General features: G+C 49.9%; 11 protein-coding genes across 11 annotated transcripts in view; 6 read left to right on the top strand and 5 right to left on the bottom strand.

Moving 5' to 3' along the window:
* EURHEDRAFT_406014 (60S ribosomal protein uL11) overlaps window positions 1-167 on the bottom strand; it is a gene marked incomplete at both ends in the record, with an annotated part of 878 nt that extends 711 nt beyond the window's left edge. Inside the window, 2 exons of the mRNA XM_040780431.1 lie at window positions 71-104; window positions 164-167. Coding sequence (XP_040635217.1) covers window positions 71-104; window positions 164-167 — 38 coding nt within the window. The remainder of the gene's footprint in view (window positions 1-70; window positions 105-163) is intronic.
* A 207-nt stretch (window positions 168-374) lies between these two features.
* On the bottom strand, window positions 375-3,432 carry sec23 (GTPase-activating protein SEC23). The gene is made up of 7 exons (XM_040782944.1): window positions 3,113-3,432; window positions 2,923-3,053; window positions 2,561-2,855; window positions 2,027-2,500; window positions 869-1,966; window positions 616-809; window positions 375-563 (listed from the first exon to the last, which is right to left on the bottom strand). Exons 1-7 carry the CDS (start codon window positions 3,203-3,205, stop codon window positions 524-526), a joined length of 2,325 nt encoding a protein of 774 aa, XP_040635216.1. The 5' UTR covers window positions 3,206-3,432; the 3' UTR covers window positions 375-523.
* Window positions 3,433-3,918: 486 nt separating this feature from the next.
* Window positions 3,919-5,528, bottom strand: EURHEDRAFT_464667 (DNA primase subunit PRI2; the record flags this gene model as incomplete). The annotated part of the gene is made up of 3 exons (XM_040784979.1): window positions 3,919-4,686; window positions 4,736-5,286; window positions 5,339-5,528. The coding sequence occupies 3 exons, from the start codon at window positions 5,526-5,528 to the stop codon at window positions 3,919-3,921; spliced, it is 1,509 nt and encodes a 502-aa protein (XP_040635215.1).
* Window positions 5,529-5,906: 378 nt separating this feature from the next.
* EURHEDRAFT_416406 (adenylate kinase ADK2) lies at window positions 5,907-7,285 on the top strand. Its single transcript, XM_040782943.1, has 2 exons — window positions 5,907-6,414; window positions 6,472-7,285. Exons 1-2 carry the CDS (start codon window positions 6,243-6,245, stop codon window positions 7,017-7,019), a joined length of 720 nt encoding a protein of 239 aa, XP_040635214.1. The 5' UTR covers window positions 5,907-6,242; the 3' UTR covers window positions 7,020-7,285.
* Window positions 7,261-8,602, bottom strand: EURHEDRAFT_486971 (thermonuclease family protein). The gene is made up of 2 exons (XM_040785572.1): window positions 7,939-8,602; window positions 7,261-7,873 (listed from the first exon to the last, which is right to left on the bottom strand). The coding sequence occupies exons 1-2, from the start codon at window positions 8,368-8,370 to the stop codon at window positions 7,382-7,384; spliced, it is 924 nt and encodes a 307-aa protein (XP_040635213.1). The 5' UTR covers window positions 8,371-8,602; the 3' UTR covers window positions 7,261-7,381.
* Window positions 8,603-8,732: 130 nt separating this feature from the next.
* On the bottom strand, window positions 8,733-10,531 carry EURHEDRAFT_533640 (putative peroxisomal carrier protein). Its single transcript, XM_040787254.1, has 4 exons — window positions 10,115-10,531; window positions 9,508-10,040; window positions 9,218-9,455; window positions 8,733-9,165 (listed from the first exon to the last, which is right to left on the bottom strand). The coding sequence occupies exons 1-4, from the start codon at window positions 10,216-10,218 to the stop codon at window positions 9,042-9,044; spliced, it is 999 nt and encodes a 332-aa protein (XP_040635212.1). The 5' UTR covers window positions 10,219-10,531; the 3' UTR covers window positions 8,733-9,041.
* Window positions 10,532-10,687: 156 nt separating this feature from the next.
* EURHEDRAFT_416402 (calpain-like protease PalBory) lies at window positions 10,688-13,775 on the top strand. The gene is made up of 4 exons (XM_040782942.1): window positions 10,688-11,024; window positions 11,098-11,471; window positions 11,526-11,751; window positions 11,801-13,775. Exons 1-4 carry the CDS (start codon window positions 10,974-10,976, stop codon window positions 13,685-13,687), a joined length of 2,538 nt encoding a protein of 845 aa, XP_040635211.1. The 5' UTR covers window positions 10,688-10,973; the 3' UTR covers window positions 13,688-13,775.
* Window positions 13,776-13,985: 210 nt separating this feature from the next.
* Window positions 13,986-15,321, top strand: EURHEDRAFT_406007 (uncharacterized protein; the record flags this gene model as incomplete). The annotated part of the gene is made up of 4 exons (XM_040780430.1): window positions 13,986-14,085; window positions 14,145-14,245; window positions 14,307-14,434; window positions 14,505-15,321. The coding sequence occupies 4 exons, from the start codon at window positions 13,986-13,988 to the stop codon at window positions 15,319-15,321; spliced, it is 1,146 nt and encodes a 381-aa protein (XP_040635210.1).
* Window positions 15,322-15,838: 517 nt separating this feature from the next.
* EURHEDRAFT_406006 (uncharacterized protein) lies at window positions 15,839-16,180 on the top strand (the record flags this gene model as incomplete). Its single annotated transcript, XM_040780429.1, has 1 exon — window positions 15,839-16,180. One exon carries the CDS (start codon window positions 15,839-15,841, stop codon window positions 16,178-16,180), a length of 342 nt encoding a protein of 113 aa, XP_040635209.1.
* Window positions 16,181-16,663: 483 nt separating this feature from the next.
* EURHEDRAFT_381019 (uncharacterized protein) lies at window positions 16,664-17,290 on the top strand (the record flags this gene model as incomplete). The annotated part of the gene is made up of 1 exon (XM_040779359.1): window positions 16,664-17,290. The coding sequence occupies one exon, from the start codon at window positions 16,664-16,666 to the stop codon at window positions 17,288-17,290; it is 627 nt and encodes a 208-aa protein (XP_040635208.1).
* A 1,840-nt stretch (window positions 17,291-19,130) lies between these two features.
* EURHEDRAFT_416399 (NAD-dependent epimerase/dehydratase family protein) lies at window positions 19,131-20,822 on the top strand. The gene is made up of 3 exons (XM_040782941.1): window positions 19,131-19,573; window positions 19,646-19,807; window positions 19,880-20,822. The coding sequence occupies exons 1-3, from the start codon at window positions 19,528-19,530 to the stop codon at window positions 20,782-20,784; spliced, it is 1,113 nt and encodes a 370-aa protein (XP_040635207.1). The 5' UTR covers window positions 19,131-19,527; the 3' UTR covers window positions 20,785-20,822.
* The last annotated feature ends 64 nt before the right edge of the window (window positions 20,823-20,886 follow it).

Raw genomic sequence — 20,886 nt, 5'->3', positions numbered from 1 at the left:
TTTCAAAAAAAAAAAAAAAAAAAAAAAAAAAAAAAAAGCGACTCAATGGGACAGGGAATTTTGCACATACATGATTTTCACCTCATTGGGGTCAAACTTGGGAGCTGCCCGGAGGTTACATGTCAGTCGCCAGCCATTATGAAGTCAAGGAGATGATACTTACGCATGGCGAGTGCGAAAGGTCGTCAATCGTCCTTGTTTTTGTTGGTCGGGATGGTATACACGAGGAAAGAAAAGAAGACCGTTGGAGCTCGAAAAAGTTGGCGGATATTTAACTAGGACCGCACCTCCACTAAGCGAGATCCCAATGTGGAATAGCCGCTAGGGTACGAACGTGGTCACGTGATATATGACTTCCAAATTAGGATATGTAATGGGAATCGTCTGTAAGCTGTTGATTTTACTCGAGTACTAGTTGCTATATCGCGAAACAAGAGATTAAGGAAAAACACTTAAATCATCGCTAAGAATACAAGCGACCGGAGAACCGATATTAGACCGCCCTTTACCTTCGTGATGGCCATTACTTCTTCACATCTAGCTGGTTCCAGACACCGCGAGTCTATCAAAACATTAGCATAAATCGCATTGCGCCAGGATCAACAAGTAACTTACTTCATCAAATGGTCCATGAAGGTTTGCAAGGAGACATCGTCTGTGAAGATGGTCTGCGATGTCATACCCCCGCCGTAACCTCCAGTGGTGTGTGTGGTGGACGGGTTGAGCTTGGACAGAAGGAAACGTGCTTGAGAACCACCAGCATCACAAACAATGAAACGGGGCAATGGGAAACGGTCGGCAATAAGTTCCTGCAGAAATTAGCTGATTAGCTTGTGGCCGTAAAACTGGGAAACAATTGGGTACATACCCTTGCGTCTTCCTTGGGTTGATCGAGAAGAACCTTCAGATTCTCGTAGCCCTCCTGTTCGTGGTACCCAGCCTTTCTCCATTCTGCAATGGTTTCACCGTGGAAGATGAGGATGTGGAAGAATGTATCGAGGAGGAGGATGTGGGCAGGTTGGATAGAAGCAGAGTCCAGAAGAACCGGCTGGCTGCCCTCGTGCTCCAAGGAGTACGAGTCCAGCGTGGGCTGGATCATAATAAGGGAATCGCCGGCATCTTCGTGGTTTATAACATGTCTGTAGAATGCCGTCTCATCGGGCGAGTTGTTAAACACTTGCAAAAACTGACTTCTGCGGAGATGGAACATGAATTGAGGGTATAGGGTGAAGTTCTTCTCCAACCGGAATGATGTCGGGTCGTCCTTCCGGTAGTCTGCGAAGCGGGAGCACAGTCTGATAAGCATACGGTCAACCCATCTGAGTACGTCGGGGCCATCGTCGACCTCTGCCTTGAAGACAGCAATACGGGCCATAAGTACGGCAGCAGCCTCTTGGTCGAAGGATTGTGCCAGTGTCGGGTCACCGGCAGGTCCACTCAAAGTCCGTGCAACGGTCGTAACTCTAAGGTGATAGTTTCCAGCCGCGTTTTGATAGTAGGTAAGGAACTGCATCATCCCCCGCTGAGGGCCCTGTTGCACAGCAGCAGGTCCACCTTGGTTCGCAATCTCGAAATAGATACCGTAACTGGAAGCCGGGTCGATTCCACACATCTTCCACGCGCATGTGTTACCAATTCCGCATTCTGTCTCGCCCACGGAACTTGACTTCTTGTTCAAAGAAACAGCATGACCAATGAGACCGGTAACCTTGAGTTCCTTGGTGGTGACCACTTCGAGGGCGGCGTTGAATCCCATCAATAAGTTCTCGTTGGCATCTTTGTCAAACACCCGGACAAATGATTGCCTGAACTGTGATGATGTGAAGCTGTCCGTGAGGAGCATGTGACCACCGGTGTAGTTGGAAAGGTTCTTCATTTCCAAAAGGCCAACTTGATCAAGACAGCCGGCGAAAATGTCGACAACATGGCCGTTATTCGCAGCACGCTTTGCAAGGCTGTCGTAGAACTGTAAAATCAGTCAGTATAATGGTCATGATGATGTCTCCTCAGGTCGAGCAAATCATACCTTAACAGCCTTCTTGTAGTACTTGATGTTATCCCGGTCAATATCGTGGTGAGATCGAATGGGTTCCTTCAATTCAGGGCCAACAACGCTCCCGGGACCTTCAGTCGCAGCACCACTAGTGAACAACATAACACGACCACCGGTGTTCTGGAAAGACGTCTCGAGCAAGCTCACCGCAACGCTGAGAGCAACACCGCTACATCTTAGAGGACGCTTGTCATTCGGAACGGGGAATGGATCACGCTGGAGCTGTTCGAGGATATTGGTGATCTGGAATTCAGCCTGCTGGATCGGAAGGAGGAATCGCGCCGCGGGACCGAGAGGAGGACGAGCCGGTTGCGCGGGCATGTTGGGGCGCACTCCAGGGGCGGCCAACCCGAGCATCTCCTGAACCTGCTTTGCCGCATAATCTTTGCTTCCCCGGAACACATAGGATTTGGCACATTCGGTGTATCCAAGTTCGTGGATTTGCGCCTAGCCCTGAATCAACATACTATTCTCACAATAAGGGTATCCAAGATAAGCCAATCCTACCATTGTACCATAGGTGATCAATCCAACCAGCGCATTAGCGGGCAGTAAGGACAAGCTCATAATCAGCGAATCCTTCAGTGCCTTCAAGCTGTCATCTTCTTGGCAAGTATCAACGACGTATACGAAGATGGGGGGTGCGGGAGCCGGGCGCGCCAGTTGGTACTCGATCGTCGTGCTCGATGGGTGAAGCTCCGGGGGAATCGCAGTCTCCGTGATGTCCTTGTAATGGGGAGGAAGAGGGTTGCGACTAAGACAGAACGGACAGATCCAAATGCGGGCTCGAACATCGACATTGCTGTTGATTGCCTCGATCGTCAGTCAAAGGACAGGGAACCAGTCGCGGGGGACACAGCAGTACATACGCATAAGGGTTGAGAACAGCCCGACAGGGCGATTTACAGGTCACCGGTTCATATTGTAGCAATGGAGTGTCGGTCTTCTCCTTCAGAGGCGTATAGACGGCACCAATGGGGACAACTAATCGGGATGCTTCCTAAAGTAGGACTCAGTAAACAAGACCGCCAAATAGCCATTATACATCCAGGCACGAACCATGCGAGAGCTGGGGAAGGTGTTCCAGCTCAGTCTAATGCCATCGCGCTCCTCAATATCGCTCCATTGATCCTTCAACGCCTCAAAATCCATGCTGCCGATTGATGGGCGTGTAACTGCGGTGATAAGAGAGGGGACTGTTGTTCGAATGGGGTCGAGCCAAAGGGAAGATCTCGTTCACTTCGTGCAATCTATTATTCAAAAGTCTGTCAATTTAGCATAATCCTGTGTCAATACAGGCAACGCCAGCAGCTATAGTCCAGAGACTGAGCGTAGAATCCAGGGTGTACTCTATGTTGTGGGTGAACCTCCGCCGTGGCATAAGGCCAGGTTGCAGCGTCTTTGGTCGCTATGCTCGGCCGCACCACTAGCACCGCGGGCATTTAAATTTCGGAATTTCCTCCGCCAATTTCCTTCTTTCTTCATATTCTTCACAAAATATATCAACGCCGACACACATTACATATAACGCTTCAGTCAAGCACCCCATGGTGAAGTTGTTTTCTGTCGGACGAAGAGAGACTCACCCGACGCTGGGCACCTGGGTTGGAAAGGTCGTTTTGATCCTTGAGGATGATCCGGGAATCAGCTGTGGTTACAAGTCCACGACTTTTTTTTTTTTATACTCTAGATATACCAATTGGAAGACCATTGTACAGCCTATATTCTCTTTTATTATACGTAATTGAGCCATACAAAAACCAATGATCGCTGAAACGCCACGACGCCGAACCAAACGCCTGCCATCAGGGGTGGATGGACACCAGAAAACAACGTAGCCTCGTGAAATCGTACCTGCGCTGCTTTTAAGCATTCTGAGGCGGAGGATTTCTTCCCAGTTGCTTCAAGAGGTAACTGCGCTTGAAATAGGTGTTGGGGTGGACGATTGTGTCGAGATCCGTCTGGTTCCATGTTCCGTCATCCTTGACTTTCTTGATTTCCGATTTGTGCGCCCACTCGAAGACTCTGTTGCAAGCAATATGGTAGCGTGCCTTGCCAACGTCTTCCCGCACTCCTCGTAACACTTCCTTGTCGTTGACACCCGTGGCTTGGAGGAGGTTGGTGAGGTTATCGACAGAGAAGTGACGGTATGGGCAACCGTGCGTCTGGCCAGCGCTAGGGTTGGTGTCGCCGAGGATCTTCTGGCACGAGTAGGGAGGGTATCCGCGACCTCTGCGATTGACATCACCACCAACATCACCATAAGCGTGCCGGACGTTGTATTTGTATCGGGAATTGAACTCGTCGTCTGTTAAACCCTTGAAAGATTGGCGCCAAAAAAGAATACATTCCTCGAGCGACAGACCAATCCCCTTGAGGAACAGGGTATACTGAAGTCGACCAAAATGCTTCAAATGGTTGTTCTTGCGCAATGACAAATGTAGGCTACGCATACAAAGGGGGAAATGTTGAGAGAGGTGGTCAATGCTGCCAGCAGTAATTGGAGCACCGTCAACAAATCCCTCGCTTTCCGAATACACTGACTCGGCACTTCCAAAGTTCTTCGAGAGGTGGTTTAGGATCGGGGTCAAACGGTCGTCTTCGTCCAAGCGCGGTAGGGCTCGACTCGTGAGCTGGGAGAAGTTAGCACTCTGCTAGGACGCAATTCTGAATAGCACATACTTCGAGCGCACGTTCCAGTCTAGCTGTGAACTCCGCAATGACCATACTCAACTGCTCCCTCCCAGGAACGTATGCCTTTCCCTTGGAAAGGAAGATGCTCCGCTTCTCAACCAATTCAGGAACTCTTTCCCAATTCACCTTATACCAAGTTTCCTCATCAGCCCGGCGCAACCCCGGTGTTGCCTGTACCAGTTTCTCAGACAGCGCGCGTCTTTCCTCGTCACTGACAGGCTCCCAATCAAGATTCAGGCTCTCGATAAATGCACGTCTCTCCCTGGAATCGTCATGCTGGAAACGGAACCGGAAAAGCATAGTTTCAGCCCGTGCGAATCGCCGACGGAGGTCCTCCGTACCCGAGAATGCCAAACGAAGGATGAAATGCGAGTAGTGGTCTTTTTGGCGTTCCTTCTTCAATCGCGCATCTGAGGGTCCAATCGACGAGGACGTGTTCGATGAAAGAGGTAGGAACTTCTGGAGGAGAGGCTTGATGTGTTCTTCGGTCTCAGGGGGCGTCTTGTTTCGATAAGAGCAGGCCTCGATTTCGGCCAGGACTATACCATGAGTCAGCCACCGAGTCAAATGGAAGTGTTTCAAGATGCTCACTCTTTAATCTGTCGATAGCCCATTGCTCAAATTCCTCCAGCGTAATCTCTGCCGTTGGCGGGACACCATAGAAATTCAATCGAAACGGGTAATCCTGTTGTTTGAATATCGGTGTTGCGAACTGCTTCTTCTTGTGATCAAGCGTCGTCCTCCGTTTAGGATCGATCCTATGGAAATCCTGCCGAATCATATTGACTGTCGTTCGTATAGAGCACTCCTCAAAATTAACCTGTTGTTATGTTTTGTTAAATTTCGAGAATCTCGAGTTAGAGCGCATCGTCTCCACGCCGACGCGAGACGCGCGCAGACACGCGCCCGCGGTGTAATTCACGTGACTTCATGGAGTTATGTCTCGCTAGCCGAGGGACCACGGCGGGTTACGGTAATTACGATGCGGAGAATCTAAATACAGAGTCATACGGGCAACAATACGATTGTGCAAGCACATCATTTGGGTTGTTGAACATCATTACAAATTTGGTGAATTAAAGTAACACTGTAGAACTATCCGGGGACCCTACTATGTACTTAGATACTGCTATTGGCACCGGGCTCTGCATGTGGTCTCGGTCAATGCCACTCCATCTCACCGGCTTCCGAACTCAGAATATCTCCAACCCCACAGAATCGCGTGCTTCCCCAATCTTTAACTCGTTGAACTGCGATAAACGTTTGTTAGCATAGACCATTGATCGCCTTGCTTGCGTTCCCCAATAGCTTGTTTTTATTTTGAATCACGAGGCCAAGATGAGGATCCAATAATTCCATACATATTTCATCTCCCCCCGCCTCCACGCACATTGCACCGCCGATAACCACTGCCATTCGACCTTGCGCTCCGGACATAGAATACTAGATTTTATCGCAAACGATACCCTGATTGAGAATTTATATACTGAACAAAATGTCATCCGCGACAAAGCAGCTCACCAAGGCTGCCCGCATCATCCTCGTCGGCGCCCCCGGCGTGGGGAAAGGAACACAAACCGAAAGACTCCTTACACGATTCCCACAACTAGCATCAATAAGCTCAGGCGACATCTTACGGGACAATGTGCGCAGGAAAACACCATTGGGTATGTATACCCAATTATGTATCCGTTGCTCAATGTCCCTGATCTAACAATGCACAGGCCTCAAAGCAGAAGCCGTCATGCAATCCGGCAACCTCGTCCCCGATTCAATGATGCTCGATCTGATCTCCTCCGAATTCAAGTCCAAGGGCTGGCTCTCAAACACACCGCCCTCGTCGCAACGGACAACCCCCATCTCCCCCAATGCCTCCTTCATCCTCGACGGCTTCCCGCGAACCGTCGCGCAGGCCGGTAGCCTGGACAAGATCGTACCCGTGAACTTCGTCGTGCACCTCCTCACACCCCCGTCAGTGATCCTCTCTCGAATAGGGTCGCGCTGGGTCCACGAACCCTCGGGGAGGGTATATAATACTGGTTTCAACGCTCCCAAGGCACCCGGGAAGGATGATGTGACAGGGGAGCCGTTGACGCAGAGACAGGATGATTCGATCGATACATGGAAGCAGCGGTTACAGAAGTTTGAGGAGACTAGTAAGGATTTGCTGGAGCATTATGGCCGGCAGGGGTGTTTATGGCGGGTTGAGGGGGATAGCAGTGATGAGATTTCGCCAAAGCTTTTTGCGGAGATTGAGCGGAAGTTCTGCTAGTTTGGGGGGGCAGGTTGCACAATGATTTGCGCTTTCTTGGGCTTATTTTGTTTCTCCTATTGGCATTATGCATCGTCCTTTAGCAAGGCGCTATTGGGTTACGTTCGTTGATATGGGACGGCTATCATGGATTTGGGTGGGAAAGTCTTTCGGCAATGAGATTGAGGGTTTATATTGCGTATAGCATAGATGACATGCATTAAATCTATGCACTATACAATACAAAAGATATATGAACAATCAATCCTCATAATACATTAGTACCGTTCTATGACTTCTATCGCAAGCAAGGTCATCACTCATATCATCATCGCAATAGCTGTACTATACTAGGGTAATCATAAGCAACCAAAACGACCCAATCACCTCTTCTTCTCTTCTTTCCCCTTCCCCTTCCCTTTCCCATGCCCATTCTCCTCATGTGTCGTCTCCGCAGCCGCCATCCTCGTCTTATAGTCCCTCGGACTCTCCCAATCCTTCCCATCCTCGCTGAAATCCACCCACAACCCCTTCTTTCTCCATTTCGCCCACCACTCTGCTTTTCGGTACTTATTCTCCATAGTCTCACCCCCAAACTCCGCTCCGAATTTCGCTTCGTAGACTGTAGCCAGTCCGCGCTTCAGCATCTCATACGAGACGTCCCGCTTGCGGAACGGGGGGAAGTCTAGCGCGCGGCGCACGTAGACATTCGCGACGACGCGCTGGTATTGGTCTTGACGGTGGACGTGAGCGTGGACTTTACGGTGGAGGAGGTAGGAGGTAAGCCAGGTATGAGCATCGCGGGCGAAGGGCTGTTCAGGGCGGCCGAAGTGAGCGAGTTCGGGGGCGTCGATGCCAGCTAGACGGACGTGTACCTACACCAGTCAGTAACCTTCCAACCCAATAGCCTTTCGATATGGGTGGCGAGGAAAAAACGCACCGTCTTATCTCTCAACTCCTTCTTCAGCGTCGGAACCTTCTTCCACGGCAACCACCCCCACCCCGTCAACTTCCCCCCAGGCGTGTGATACAACCTAAAATTATCCCCATCGCCCACACTCGTCACCTGCCCATAAATACTCCTCCTCCGAAAGAACCACGGTGAAATACTAGTAGCGTCGGGGAAGCGGCGAAAGTAGCGACGGTGGATGCGCACGATGGCCAGGATTGAGCCTGTTAGGATGAGCGTTGGGACGAGGGTTCTGGTTTCTGTGAATGCAGCCCAATCGGTCGCGTTAAGGGAAGTATTCCAGTTTCGAGGTGAGGGGGAGGATGGTGAGGACCAGGGCGTTGGGAAGTGGTGTTGTTGTTTATCGTTGTCTGGGTTCGGATGCGATTTGTCCTGCAAGTCGGAGGACCATGGCCATCGCATTATGGTTCTTGCCCTCAGTTCGTTCGAGGGTTGTCAAGATATCCGATATATGGGATATCGGACTATGCTACAATTGAAAGCTAGGATGTTGAGGATGTGGTTGAGGAAATGGACTTATCGTGTTGCCTGTGGGGAAAATATATAAACGCTAGAGGATGCGCTGCAGATCTTGGCAGTATGTACCACCATAAATACACGGAGTAGATGTAACACGGCGAAGGATAGAACAAGAATAGGATAATGGAAAAAGAAATAAAACGATATCACAAAACAGTGGTAGCATACATGAATCCAGTGGGTATTTATGAGCGTCTGTTGTCGAATGAGGAATGTCAATATCAGCCTTACGACAGGCATAAATACGGAGTATTAATAAATATCATAACACTTTTTAGCAATATATACAGGTGCCATTTTGAATTGAACTTCATTTATATTCCCAGGTGAGGCATATGATGCGATTATATACCAATGCCATGCATCCTCACTTGCCTTGCAAAACCCTGGAGAAAACAGCAGTACTCTATCAATAAAAGCTGCCTCTGACAACGAAAAAGAATAAGAAAACAAAACCGGAAGATCATGTAACCCTTGCGCCGCAGACGAGCATAAAACAAAAGAAGCCAACATCAATCAATTATAAACAAACAGAAATATAAGACAGATTATCTCTACTTCAGTGTCGCCGGAAGGCTTGTCTTGGCCGTAGATGCGGCACTGTCAATGGTTTTATGCAGCTTCTTCTCCTTGAGATTGCGCAGGTAGGCGAAGAACATGATAAAGAAGAGCTCCATTCTACGTGCTGTTAGCATAATGTCGTAGCAAATGTACCTCGAATGAAACATACCTCTCCTTGGTCATCATCAGAAGACCCTGGACCAAGAGACCCTTGGTGATCTGGGGTCCAATGCCCTTGAAGAGCCCAATTGGTCCTTCTTTGTCGAGAATATAGCGTATGACTTCACTGAAGCTCTTGAATGGCTTGCCCTCCCGGCCCGGGGGAGGACGGGACTGAAGACCAACTTTGGCAACAATCAAAGGCTGTGTTGCAATGGTTGCCAGCGACTTTGATAGCGCACCGAGAACTAGACTCTGTTAGACTATGTACGTGCATAGGCAGAAGTATGTTCAACTTACGGAAAGCCTCCCAGGGCTTAAGGTTGTTCTTTCCAGCGAAAAGAATGTCTTTCAGGCGTTGATAAGCACCATACGTGATCGCCGGGTTGACAACCAGAATCAAACTGGCCTTGAGACCTCTCCAAAGACCAGACACACCATCCTCACTGTCCACGACTTCCTTGCCAGTCTCCCAGAAACCTCTCTTGTCCTCCTTTGGTTGGGTCTGTTGTCTTGTGGTGATAACGGCGACGGGGATGGTGAAAATCTGGGCAACAGCGCCTGCCACAGCACCCAGACTGAGCTCAGCAGCGGTTCCCGGGGGCTTGGGTACTTTATCCGAGGCCATGTAGATAGTTCTCACGATAGTGTACCAGTAGAAGTAGGCGAAGTTGGTCGATGCAACACCCAGAAGCGATCCGGCAATTCCGGAGTAGAGACCACTGAGACCTTCGCTATCCAAGATCTTATTGATGGCGTCCATGGTCGACTTATATTGAACTGTACCATCTTCGCTCTCGTTCTTGACCTGGACTTGGAGTTTCGTCTTAACACTGTCGTCGCGGAAACCAATGAGTTAGCATGTTCTCCATTGCACCATAATTTAGGCGATAAGTTTGTCACGAACAGATCAAGCGGATAGACCACGGCATTGGCAAGTACAGCACCCGTTGCACCCGCCACAGCGCTCTGCCAGGGGGACAGGCGCATGGGTTTTGATTGACCGGTCATCGTCGGATCGGAGTGTATGGTAGTACAGCGTATAATGTATAGAATATAAAAAAGGACAAGAAACCACCGAGCTATAAATTCGGTCTAGCCAGAGCCCTAGGAGAGGAGGTCAGGGAAAAGGCCGAGTGGGGTCCTATAGAGACTAGTCGCAACCCCAATAAAAAAAGGTCGACAGAGGATACAATTGAATGTAATAAATGCCAATGACAATGAGAGAGGAAACGCAGCAGTTCACCCTACTGCGATCGTAAGGAGAGAAAAGAAAGGGAGAAGAATCATAGATTGTAGGTTCTTTACTTAGCACCTCGGCGCGGATATTCTGGAGCGCATGACGAAACGTGCCGAGGTCCAGCTGGAAAAGTCCAGGCGATACCGTACTGTTACCGTACCATTTATTACCGAATTACCATACGCCAGTCCCGTGTTTCCTCTCCGATTCGAGTAGGTCGTTTTGCAATTCACCAGCTGTCAGTGAATATACCTGCCTCAGGTATACATGTCGCCTGTTTGTATAGCACAGACAAAAAAAGAAAAAGAGCTGGCTTCGGACTAACTGGCCTGTCAGCGATTTCGGAGCGTCTCCAACCGACATCCGAGCACCAACTATGTCACTTGTTGTTTCAGTCGACCGTTAGAAAGTCCGATCAGCGTGGGGGTAAACACTGAGATAGCAAGACCGATAGAGGAAACACCCAAAGTGCTCGAATATAGTGACGATCATCTTCGCTTCCTGACGTACGTCAATCAATGCCACAATGTCGAGACCTAACGTTCCAACGCAAAAGGCTCTGGTGGCTCAAGCTCTTGTATTTCACCTATTCCTAGCTAAATCCGAGACCCATCTTGCTGGTGGAACCCCTGACTAACTGGTAGTTCCAGAAAGCTGAGCGGGATGTGTCCAATGCTAGCTCGCAGAAGCAAGCTCTGGAGGCGGCCATTGAAGCCGCTGAGCAATACATGAAGGCATTGAAATTGGTCGCGTCTCCCAAAGATAAACAGGCATTGGACTCAAAGTGCAAGGAATGGCTTACCAGGGCCGAGAGGATCAAAGGGGTCCGAGACTGGCAATCGGCAACTCCGGCGGATCAAAATGGCACACCTAGACTGCAGCCACCAGTGTCTACACGGAAGCTTACTACTCGTGAGGAAATCATTATCCTCGAGGGAGCGAAACTTAATGGGTTCATTTTTCCGCCATGGGCCAGTGCCCCGAAGCCAGAGGAGTTCCAGCAAGATGGAGGAAAGCTGTTTTTGTAGGCAAGCTGGTATTGCTGTCAAGAGTGAGCTGTCTTCTAACTGACTTCCAGGGATCAGCCCGATCTTCATTTGTCCAGCTTGCAAAAAGATATTTTCGCGGGTTGGAAACGACCCCAGGAACTACTGGCTATGAATTTTAGCAACAAAGACCAACCGTTAACCCCGGCCATGTTTGTTTCAGCACAGACAGATCTTGTGCAGGATGTTTTAACAGACTGCTCGGTGGTTGCTAGTCTCTGCGCCACCACCTCGAGGTTGGAGCGTGGCCTGGATAAGGTATAGTTCCCTTGTCTAACAATTTGATTAAATTTACTAAAAGAGGCAGCGGTTCTCTCCAGTATCTTACCCCTTTAATGAAGACGGAAATTCCGAGGAGACGTTTTCTGGGAAATACATCTTTTGCTTTTATTTTAATGGATGTTTTCGAAAAGTGGTCATAGACGATCGTTTGCCGGCATCTAAAACCTCGAGATCGCTTCATGTGGTTGATCGAAATAACTCAAACTTCATGTGGCCAGCTCTCGTGGAAAAGGCATATCTGAAGCTTCGCGGCGGCTACGACTTTCCTGGAAGCAATTCCGGTACCGACCTCTGGGTACTGACGGGATGGATTCCCGAACAGGTCTTTCTACATCAAGAGGACGTAACGGGCGAGCAACTCTGGAAGCGATTGTTCAAGGCCTTTCACTATGGTGATGTCCTCCTGACCATCGGAACGGGGGAGTTAACTGAAAGGGAGCAGACTGAGCTGGGCCTTGTTAGTGGACATGATTATGCCATTCTGAACATGAGAGAGTCGAGAGGGCGGCGTCAGATGCTCGTGAAAAACCCATGGGCTGGACCGACTACCGCGCGTGCACTCACTAGGGTACACAAGTCGTCAGATCCACGAAACGACCCCCTTTCTCCGGGAACCTTTTGGATGGACCTTGACAGAGTCCTGCAGCATTTTGAGAATTTGTACTTGAACTGGAACCCGGGGCTCTTCAATCATCGCGAGGATTTCCATTTCACTTGGGATCTTGCAAACGGGAAAGGGATCCCAGGTTGCTTCGTGAAGAACCCGCAGTTCGCAGTGTCCTCTGAGCTTGGGGGAACCGTCTGGTTACTCTTAGGAAAACACTTTAAGACTAATACAGGCCCTGAGGCTCATGGAGAATTAGGCTTCATCAGCATTTACGTCTTCAATGCGAACGGGCAAAGAGTTTGTCTAAGCGATGGAGCGCTCCACCGTGGGCCATACGTCGATTCGCCAAATACCCTCATGAGACTTGAAATGCCGCCTCATACGACTTACACGGCGGTAGTCGCTGAGCAAGGTCTACCTGCCTTGAGCCAAAATTTCACATTGTCCGCATTCTCTACCGCTCCTGTAAATGTTGCTCAATCGAAAGAAAGACACACGTGCATGCGGAAAGTCCATGGAGCCTGGACGAAATCGACGGCAGGCGGCAATGCCGAATCCGCCAGATACCCGCTCAACCCGCAATATGCCTTGCACGTTCCGGAAATGACCGAGATATCTATCCTCTTGGAATCTTCGGAGCCCGAACTAGCTATGCATGTCAAGCTGTTCTGGTCAAACGGAAAGCGTGTGTCGAATGCTAAAAGCCGAGATATCACCACAGACAGCGGTGATTATCGTAGAGGCTGTGCTCTTGCGGAAACAAGAGCTTTGGGCAAGGGGCAGTACACCATCGTTTGCTCTACGTTTGCACCGGACCAACTTGGTCAGTTTACGCTCTGGATCTCCTCCACTACCCCGTGTGAAGTGAGGCCGCTTGCAGCAGAGGGGGCGGGCCAACGAGCGGTGCTTTCAGATGTTGGCGTCTTACCTCCAGGAAAAGATCGGATGTTGGCCTCATTGCAAACTCCGCGGATGACCCGGGTTAAACTTATCGCAAGAAGCAGACAGTCCTTGATTGGGGATCGCGCTGTTGGCCCTTCACCGGTGTTGATGACAGTTGAACTTGGACAAGGACCGTACAAGGGGACGTTGGCTGTTTCGGAGGATGGATCGTACAGCGATTCCTTGGCTGGAATACGAATTGAAGACCTCGACTTGCAACCGGGACTGGAACAGAAAGGAGGAGCCTGGATTGTAATTGAACGCATTGGAGGACCTGGGGGGCAGGTGGAGGATCATTTGGAGGTAGAAGCATTGGCTGAGGAGAGAGTTAAGATTGGAGAATGGATAGTTGAGGATGCTTGATTTTTAGTATGATCTATGATTTGACGCTTTATTAGGAGCATTTAGGATACAACCGGTATTAGCATGATTTTTTTTTTTTTCATGGGGCAATATTAATCGGTCTTACAATACTTAGCTATTTGTATGGTTCTGTTGTAGTTCGCTTCCCGTGACAGGCTGCATGGTGACACCGCGGCGATCCAAAGCTCGGCATCAGTAATGGTTCCGCCGCCCGAGACCTTCATCCCCGCCATCGCTCTGCTCCAACCCGAACGATTGCAGTTATCCTTTCTAAACACTTTCTTATACAATCGCCCGTATGAATAATATCCCAGCCGCTTTAAGATCCGCAGATATCGGGCGCTTCGCCGCCAGAGCAGCCCAGGTCGAGCGGGTGAAGCCAGCCGTTGCTTATTGGTGTGAGTACCTCAACGCTCCAAACCTCGTCGGAGCACTCCATTAACGATCATTGGGATAGGTAATTTCTGGATCGTGAATCAGATTATCGAAAAGGGCTTGCATACGGCAGATGATGAGACCAAGCTGTACACAACGAACCTCGTTGATAAGCTCGAACAAGTACGTTACGCACGCTCGATCAGTTGTGTGATATTGGGAATACTAATTCGAGCTGGGATAGGTTAAAAGCGAGAATGCGGATAATGATACTATAACGGATAATGTGGCTGCGCATGCCTACGTGGAGCAGTTTGCGCTGGAGGTCTTTAATCGTGCGGATACAACTATGAGCGCCAACAAGGTTACCAAGTATGTTTCTACCTCTATACTCGTATGCCTAGGTACTCGTGAAAGAGGGCACTTGCTGATTTATGTGCAGACAAACAGCAGATACCTTCCAAGCTGCCGCAACATTCCTCGAACTGTGCCAGATCTGGAACGCCCCGGACGCCGAAACCGCCGCCAAGATTAAGTTCGCCAAATACCATGCAGTGAGAATAGTGAAAGCGCTTAAGGCCGGCGAGGATCCGAATGCAACGAACCCAGTTAGACAACAAGAATGGGAGGATGTTGAGGAAGAGGGCCCAGCCGAACAAGATGTGCAGGCATTCGATGAATCCGTTGCGCAACGAGCAGCGCAGCCTTCTGTGGAGGATGTCCCTGATGATTCGACATCTGCATCGCCAAATCTCCCTGCCGCACCGCAAAACCTGCCTACTTCTCCGTCGGCTGAGGAACCGGGCTTGAACCTGCCGTCTGCTCCAGAGACAATCGGATCGACACCAAATCTCCCGGATACACCGTCGAACCTGGGTGCGTCTCAGCCAGCACCACCACCGATTTCGCCCTCGAACCCGCCAGATGTTCCCTATGACCCCAGCTCTTTCTACAGTAAGCCGCCTACAAATACTGCCACTCCCCCGCCCGCACAACCATCCCCAGGGATCCCTGCAGTATCGCGTACAGCCCCGCAACCTGCACCTGCGGCAGCTCCCACACCGGTTCCTGTACCTGCACCGGTGCCTACAGCAACACCTGCATCAGGACCATCTTCCAATCTGCAAGACGCCGATGATCAGACCATTGCGCTAGCGCAGAAGCATGCGCGGTGGGCTGTATCGGCGTTGACATTTGACGATGTCAACACGGCGATTAAGGAGCTGAAGAGTTCATTGAAATGCCTTGGGGCAGAATAACGTATCGCTCGACATGCTGGCCAAGTACAATTTTTTTGAGATCTAGCGATGTTATATTGCTTTTAGATACTGCTCTCATACCCTCCTTGTCTTTTTATAGCTATCTCAATTATGAATGATGATTATGATGGATTGCCATAATGTACTTTGATAACTCTTCATTGCATTCACTTGGTGGCTTCACTATACCAATGCTGTAGTCATTAACTGAAACTTCATAACACCGTACTCTGGAGACACCACTGGCCCTTCACCAAACCCTTACCTCTATCTTTTACTTCCTGTGATTGAATATCATAGAGCTGCATCATGGCAATGGCTACTGGGTTTATCTCTCTCCCTTTCCCAGTCCTCCTCAACCTTCTTTTTGGCCTAACCATATTAATTCCCACCGTCTCTACTTATATCTCTTACCTCAGGATCCACACCAGCTCACCATGTCAAAAACCACCCCCTCTTACCTCGACCCCCTCCCCCTCAGAATCCCAAATCCAACCTCAACCATACCGACCACCCCATGAAACACTTCCTCGACAATAGCGAACTCACAATCCGCAAGCGAGACCGCGAGTTTACCCTCTTCCTCGACCTGGATACAAAATACCACCACGAGTTCATCACGAATCTCAACAACCATGTCTACTACAGGGGTTACGCATGGCCGGATATGCTGAAGCAGGAGAATGAGCTAAGGTCTTGCGCGAGGTCGATTGTGAAGAGGTATGGGAGTGTGTATTGGGGGAGTGAAGAGAATAGGAGGAAGTATTTCATGCCGGATTCTTTTGACAAGTCGCCCGAGGCTATGGCTGTTTGGCCGGAGTTGAAGGAGTATATTGTCTTTTTGTGGTTTTGCGTATAGAGGTTTTGGCCGGAATAGGATCACCAGAGCTATTATGATCCTCCGGGAGAAGAAAGCACGCAATATCGTCAAGGGTGGCAAGAAATCTAAGGTTAGTTCTCTCACACAGTGAAGGATCCCCATGCTGATAGCAAAGAAATCATCCCGTAACAGCGTCTTTCTCTCCTCGCCTCTACCCGAACATGAACCTCAATCGCCAAGTTTCACCCTGTATGAGGGCAGCCCACCCCAAGCCCCCAGCATCCCTATCACCTGCGAGACGAGCAGCAGATAGGCGAAGCAAAAGGCTTACGATATGTTCGAAACGCCGCCCCGAGTCCCAGTCAATAATGGCGTGTAGGTGTCAGGCTCGAGTAAGATTATCACACCGGTCCGCGACATACTTTGTTCGATGGAAAAACTCTTCCTAAGAAACGACTCTTCGAGCCGCGTAGTGTGTTCCAGACGTCTGTTCCGGCTGTGCATGTGATTGACGTGGACAACATGCACGATGAAGAAAACGCCCTGAATACGCCTGAGCGCAGCATCGTCTGCGAGGAACCACAGACCATCTCTGTAGCCAGTCCAGCAGACAAAGAGGACGGCAACATTAACGGCAACACACAGCCTCGCCCCTTTGACGAACTTACGCGTACAGATCCCTTTTCCCCAAGAAAACAACCTTTTTGGTCTCCTCCAGCACCCAGCCCGGCATGGGCCCTGTCTGGATCCCCTTCCGCCGCTTTACGTCAACCTCGTCGTTCCTGTCCTACATGGCGGCTGAATGTCACCCAGAGGACTGAGGCCAAAGTCAGGGCCAAAGGTCAGGGCCGATCGCCAAGGAGGCAACTTAATAACGGGGTTAGTCGCAATTGGGCTAGTTCATCGTCATCGCAGGAAGTTATTGCAGCGACCATTAAGCTGGAATGGACCGGAGTAGTGATCCGAGTGCGTTGCGGTAAGGACCGGGACTGGATGGTTGTCATGCGCGAGCTGCAGAAGACGTGGGCGGTTGCCTCGCAGCAGCAAAAGCAATCTAACCCCGAGCCATGTATTCGGGATTTGAACGGTGGTGAAGGAGAGAAAGAGGAAGGATTGAAGATCAGCGTCATATTGCATATCGTGGGATAGAGAGCAGCGGTGGCCTATTTTTGGCTGTGTCCCGCGTACCTGTGCACTGGGACTGGGGGGCGGGAGACAATGTGAATACAATGAGGCTTGGTATATATCAGGATGACTAGGCTTTTGTTTAATTTTTTTTTTTTAACTTTATACCTTTGGATCAAATACATAGTATTATACATTAGCACTGCATATGGTCTTATACTACCTACTCCGGAATCCTCATGCGGAACTTCTATGAACCATGGGACGAACCATGGGACACGGGTAAATCCCAGCCGGGAGAAATTCCCGAATCCTCAACGTCAGTATTCTCAGATCGGGGGTTTTCGGCTGGGGGGGGGGGGGGTGTGGATTGGCTTTGAAATATTGGATTTAGTAGGCCTTAGAGTTGACTGTATGTCAATGGTGGCATCGCACGGTCAATGCCATGCCAGTAGCAGTATATTGCGAGCTGGGCCGAGTTCGGGCCGAAAAAAGAAAATATTGTTCAATAGTGTGGTATGCGTGTGTCACTTTCTGACCTCTGTTTCCAGTTCGTTCAATTAATATCTAACCCCAAAAGTACTGTACACCGGAGGGGCGCGGCCCTTGGTTCTTTTGGTAGGGGACAATTGAGGGTCCGAACTCAAACTCAATGAATGGACCCGAAGATCATCGTCTTCATAATCTCATAATCCCCGGGATGATCGCATGCCCCTGCAAACAGCACTGTTCGGGTACGTAGTACTATGTACACAGGACGGAAGACTCCGGAAAGGGCATGTCGGCTACATTAGGTGATCGTTGACAGAGATACTACTCTGTACTCGGGCTCAGCTTCTGTCGGTGAGCAATCAGCATTCCCTTATCGCCGAAATGCTATCACCAGAGTTTGCCCGCCCCTCCTCACTTTCCCCTTCTGCCCACTTGGACCGGGAACTATGACATCCCACAATGCACCGGCGTCTCTAAGAAACGGAGCCCGTCCCACAACGGGAGGCAAAGGGAGGTGGTGCTTTGCAGGACGAGCGCGAGCAGCCAATGGAACCCCATAAGCATAACTAGCCATTGGGGATTCCAATTATTCAGGTTTTTCTTTTGTTCTGCCGGTCATATTATATTATTCGAACGGGAGCGCGCGAAATTGCAAACGGGATTTTCCACCGGCGAAATTTCTAGACGCGACGCTAGACTGAGATCGTTTGGATCCTGAGCGGATCCTTTCGTATTTTCTTTTTTTTTTTCCCTCTTCTGCCGCGGTTGTATGCTCTGCTCCTTTCCTCCTAGCAGTACTCCCATTTGCTTGTCTGACTATCAAGTCCTTTGTCCTGACATTTCCCGCGTGTCTGTGTTTGCTTTTCCGTTCAACCGTCATGATTCTTCGGGGGATTGGCAGGCCAAAGGTACAAGACCACTCTATCCGGAGTACTTTCTTCAAGAGGATCAACAGGGTAGGATAAGTGCTCTGTCCTCCGTACTCTCGGCGCTCGGAGCAATGGGACACCGTAAGAGGAGCGAACGGGGTCGTCGGTCGTCCTAGTGAGAAAACGCACAGATTATCAATTGCCGAATGTGGAAGTGCTCTGTAGTAATTGGTCGTCAGTCAACGGCTGTTCTCGTAGTTTTCTCGGACAGTGGTAGTAGCCATGTTAAGGTTAACTCTCATTTCTTTGCTTGACTGACTGCATCTGCCAGGCTGGGTCGACCTGTAGGGAGTATCGTGTGCAGTCTTCATGGCTACATAGTAAGGAAGGTGTTTGTATGCTGTATGCTGTATGCTTTATACTATGTAGGAAGTAAATACAGAAGTACTCAGTAAAAAGAATGACAAGGTGTGTAACTTCCTGTTTCAACGGCGGGGGACCGGGCTTTTGACACGCACCGTCCATCAAAGCGTCGTTTAGTCCAGCATAACATGACTTGCCTCTTTCTCTTCTTTTACTTATTCCTTTTCTCTCTTTTATTCCAAATTTCTCTCTCCCTCTACACAATCCCACCATCTCCCTCCCGAGCATTGTCGCGACTGGTATCATCTTCATCGCATATCCTCTATACTCTTCTATTTCCCCTATTCTCTCACCCCTCCCCCTTTTTGTTCTCTTCGTCGCTTTTAGAATCTCCCCGCATTCTTAACCAGCCGGATCCTAAGCGCGGGGCGCAAGACGACTTGGAAATCACCAGCAAGATTGCTACCGGTTGCGTGCGCGAACCGATTCAACCCGTTTATTATAGTACAACTCGTCTTCTACATTCGATAATTTACCATGGCTGAAGAAAAGAAACCAGCAGTCTTGATTGTCGGAGGATTGGGTACGGACTCTCTTCTTCCACTCTCAATTTTTTAGTGTGATGTGTTGGCTAACGTTGACGTTCTCCCCGCAGGATTCATTGGCCGGCACCTCGCCCTGTACCTCCACGAAAACAACCTTGCATCGGAAGTCCGTCTCGTTGATAAGGTGCTACCTCAGCTGGCTTGGTTGGCGCCCGAATTCCAAGAGGCCTGTTCCAAGGACAAGTTCGTTCAGGCCGATGCCAGTCGGGAACGTGAGTGGCACATCCTCCCCGATTTGTCGAGACGAATCAATCAAAGCTGATAAGGGCATCCATAACGTTCAGAGCACTTCCCACGGATATTCGACAGAGCCAATGGCGAACAGTTCGACTACGTGCTCAACTGTGGCGGCGAAACCAGACACTCCCAGCCCGATGACGTCTACGAGGTCCGCAGCTATGCCCTGGCCGTGGCACTAGGCAAGGAAGTCGCTCGTCGCGGGATCCGATCCTTCGTCGAATGCTCGACCGCCCATGTTTACAAGGGTGGAGCAACCCCGCGGAAAGAGGACGACAAGCTTCAGCCCTGGCACCGCTTGGCCAAGTGGAAGATGAAGGCTAGTGAGGAATTGAAGAAGATCCCTGGTCTCAATTACTGTCTTGTGCGCCTGCCCCACGTCTATGGTGAATACGACCATGGTTACTTCGCCATGGGTGTTTGCCTTGCACGCGTGTACTTGGATTTGCAGAGAGACTTGGAACTGCTCCACACCAAGGATTTGAAGGTCAACACTCTCTACGTTCAGGATGCTGCGAGTGCCCTGTGGAAGGCCGCTGAGTGGAGAGCTAGCACGACAGAATACCCCCAAATGGCCTTCAACGTGGTCGACCATGGCGACACCCGCCAGGGACATCTAGCAGAGGCTCTGGACACCGTGTTCGGACTTAAGTGCACTTTCTTTGGCTCCGTGGCATCCCAATTCGCCAAGTTGAATCTGGACGAAGTCGTCGATGACATGAACGAAGTCAGCTTGCAGGTTTGGGCCGAACTACTCGAAAAGAAGGGCATCGAGCGCCCAGGCCCAATTAGCCCCTTCCTCGAACGCGACGTGCTCAAGGACCAAGACATGTCTATTGATGGCACGCTCTTCGAAAACATCACGGGCTGGAGGCCCAGCCGGGAACGCTTCGACGCTGACGGTGTCCGCGCAATGGTCGAGTCTTACAAGCGCATGGGCTGGTGGCCATAAGGCCAGACCAAAAAAAAAAAAAGAAAAGAAAAGAAAAATAATCCCGCCAAAAAAAAAAAAAAAAAAAAAAAAAAAAAAAAAAAAAAAAAAAAAAAAAAAAAA

This window comes from Aspergillus ruber (genome assembly GCF_000600275.1).
Source record: "Aspergillus ruber CBS 135680 unplaced genomic scaffold scaffold00034, whole genome shotgun sequence".
NCBI lineage: Eukaryota > Fungi > Ascomycota > Eurotiomycetes > Eurotiales > Aspergillaceae > Aspergillus > Aspergillus ruber.
The sequence above is the reverse complement of the archived record's forward strand: the minus strand, read 5'-3'. Positions and strand labels throughout refer to the sequence as shown.

What these genes read in the sequence shown, in the direction of transcription:
- sec23 (XM_040782944.1), bottom strand. Translation starts at nt 3,205, where the DNA reads ATGGATTTTGAGGCGTTGAAGGATCAATGGAGCGATATTGAGGAGCGC. An exon ending in GCTGTTCTCAACCCTTATGC is followed by an intron (nt 2,856 to 2,922) that starts GTATGTACTGCT and finishes GGCAATCAACAG; the next exon opens with CAATGTCGATGTTCGAGCCC. An exon ending in ACTACAAGAAGGCTGTTAAG is followed by an intron (nt 1,967 to 2,026) that starts GTATGATTTGCT and finishes CTGATTTTACAG; the next exon opens with TTCTACGACAGCCTTGCAAA.
- EURHEDRAFT_416406 (XM_040782943.1), top strand. Translation starts at nt 6,243, where the DNA reads ATGTCATCCGCGACAAAGCAGCTCACCAAGGCTGCCCGCATCATCCTC. An exon ending in GCGCAGGAAAACACCATTGG is followed by an intron (nt 6,415 to 6,471) that starts GTATGTATACCC and finishes AACAATGCACAG; the next exon opens with GCCTCAAAGCAGAAGCCGTC.
- EURHEDRAFT_486971 (XM_040785572.1), bottom strand. Translation starts at nt 8,370, where the DNA reads ATGCGATGGCCATGGTCCTCCGACTTGCAGGACAAATCGCATCCGAAC. An exon ending in AGGAGTTGAGAGATAAGACG is followed by an intron (nt 7,874 to 7,938) that starts GTGCGTTTTTTC and finishes TGACTGGTGTAG; the next exon opens with GTACACGTCCGTCTAGCTGG.
- EURHEDRAFT_533640 (XM_040787254.1), bottom strand. Translation starts at nt 10,218, where the DNA reads ATGACCGGTCAATCAAAACCCATGCGCCTGTCCCCCTGGCAGAGCGCT. An exon ending in GTGGTCTATCCGCTTGATCT is followed by an intron (nt 10,041 to 10,114) that starts GTTCGTGACAAA and finishes CCGCGACGACAG; the next exon opens with TGTTAAGACGAAACTCCAAG. An exon ending in TAAGCCCTGGGAGGCTTTCC is followed by an intron (nt 9,456 to 9,507) that starts GTAAGTTGAACA and finishes AACAGAGTCTAG; the next exon opens with TTCTCGGTGCGCTATCAAAG.
- EURHEDRAFT_416402 (XM_040782942.1), top strand. Translation starts at nt 10,974, where the DNA reads ATGTCGAGACCTAACGTTCCAACGCAAAAGGCTCTGGTGGCTCAAGCT. An exon ending in GATGGAGGAAAGCTGTTTTT is followed by an intron (nt 11,472 to 11,525) that starts GTAGGCAAGCTG and finishes ACTGACTTCCAG; the next exon opens with GGATCAGCCCGATCTTCATT. An exon ending in TGGAGCGTGGCCTGGATAAG is followed by an intron (nt 11,752 to 11,800) that starts GTATAGTTCCCT and finishes TAAAAGAGGCAG; the next exon opens with CGGTTCTCTCCAGTATCTTA.
- EURHEDRAFT_416399 (XM_040782941.1), top strand. Translation starts at nt 19,528, where the DNA reads ATGGCTGAAGAAAAGAAACCAGCAGTCTTGATTGTCGGAGGATTGG. An exon ending in CTTGATTGTCGGAGGATTGG is followed by an intron (nt 19,574 to 19,645) that starts GTACGGACTCTC and finishes TTCTCCCCGCAG; the next exon opens with GATTCATTGGCCGGCACCTC. An exon ending in GGCCGATGCCAGTCGGGAAC is followed by an intron (nt 19,808 to 19,879) that starts GTGAGTGGCACA and finishes CATAACGTTCAG; the next exon opens with AGCACTTCCCACGGATATTC.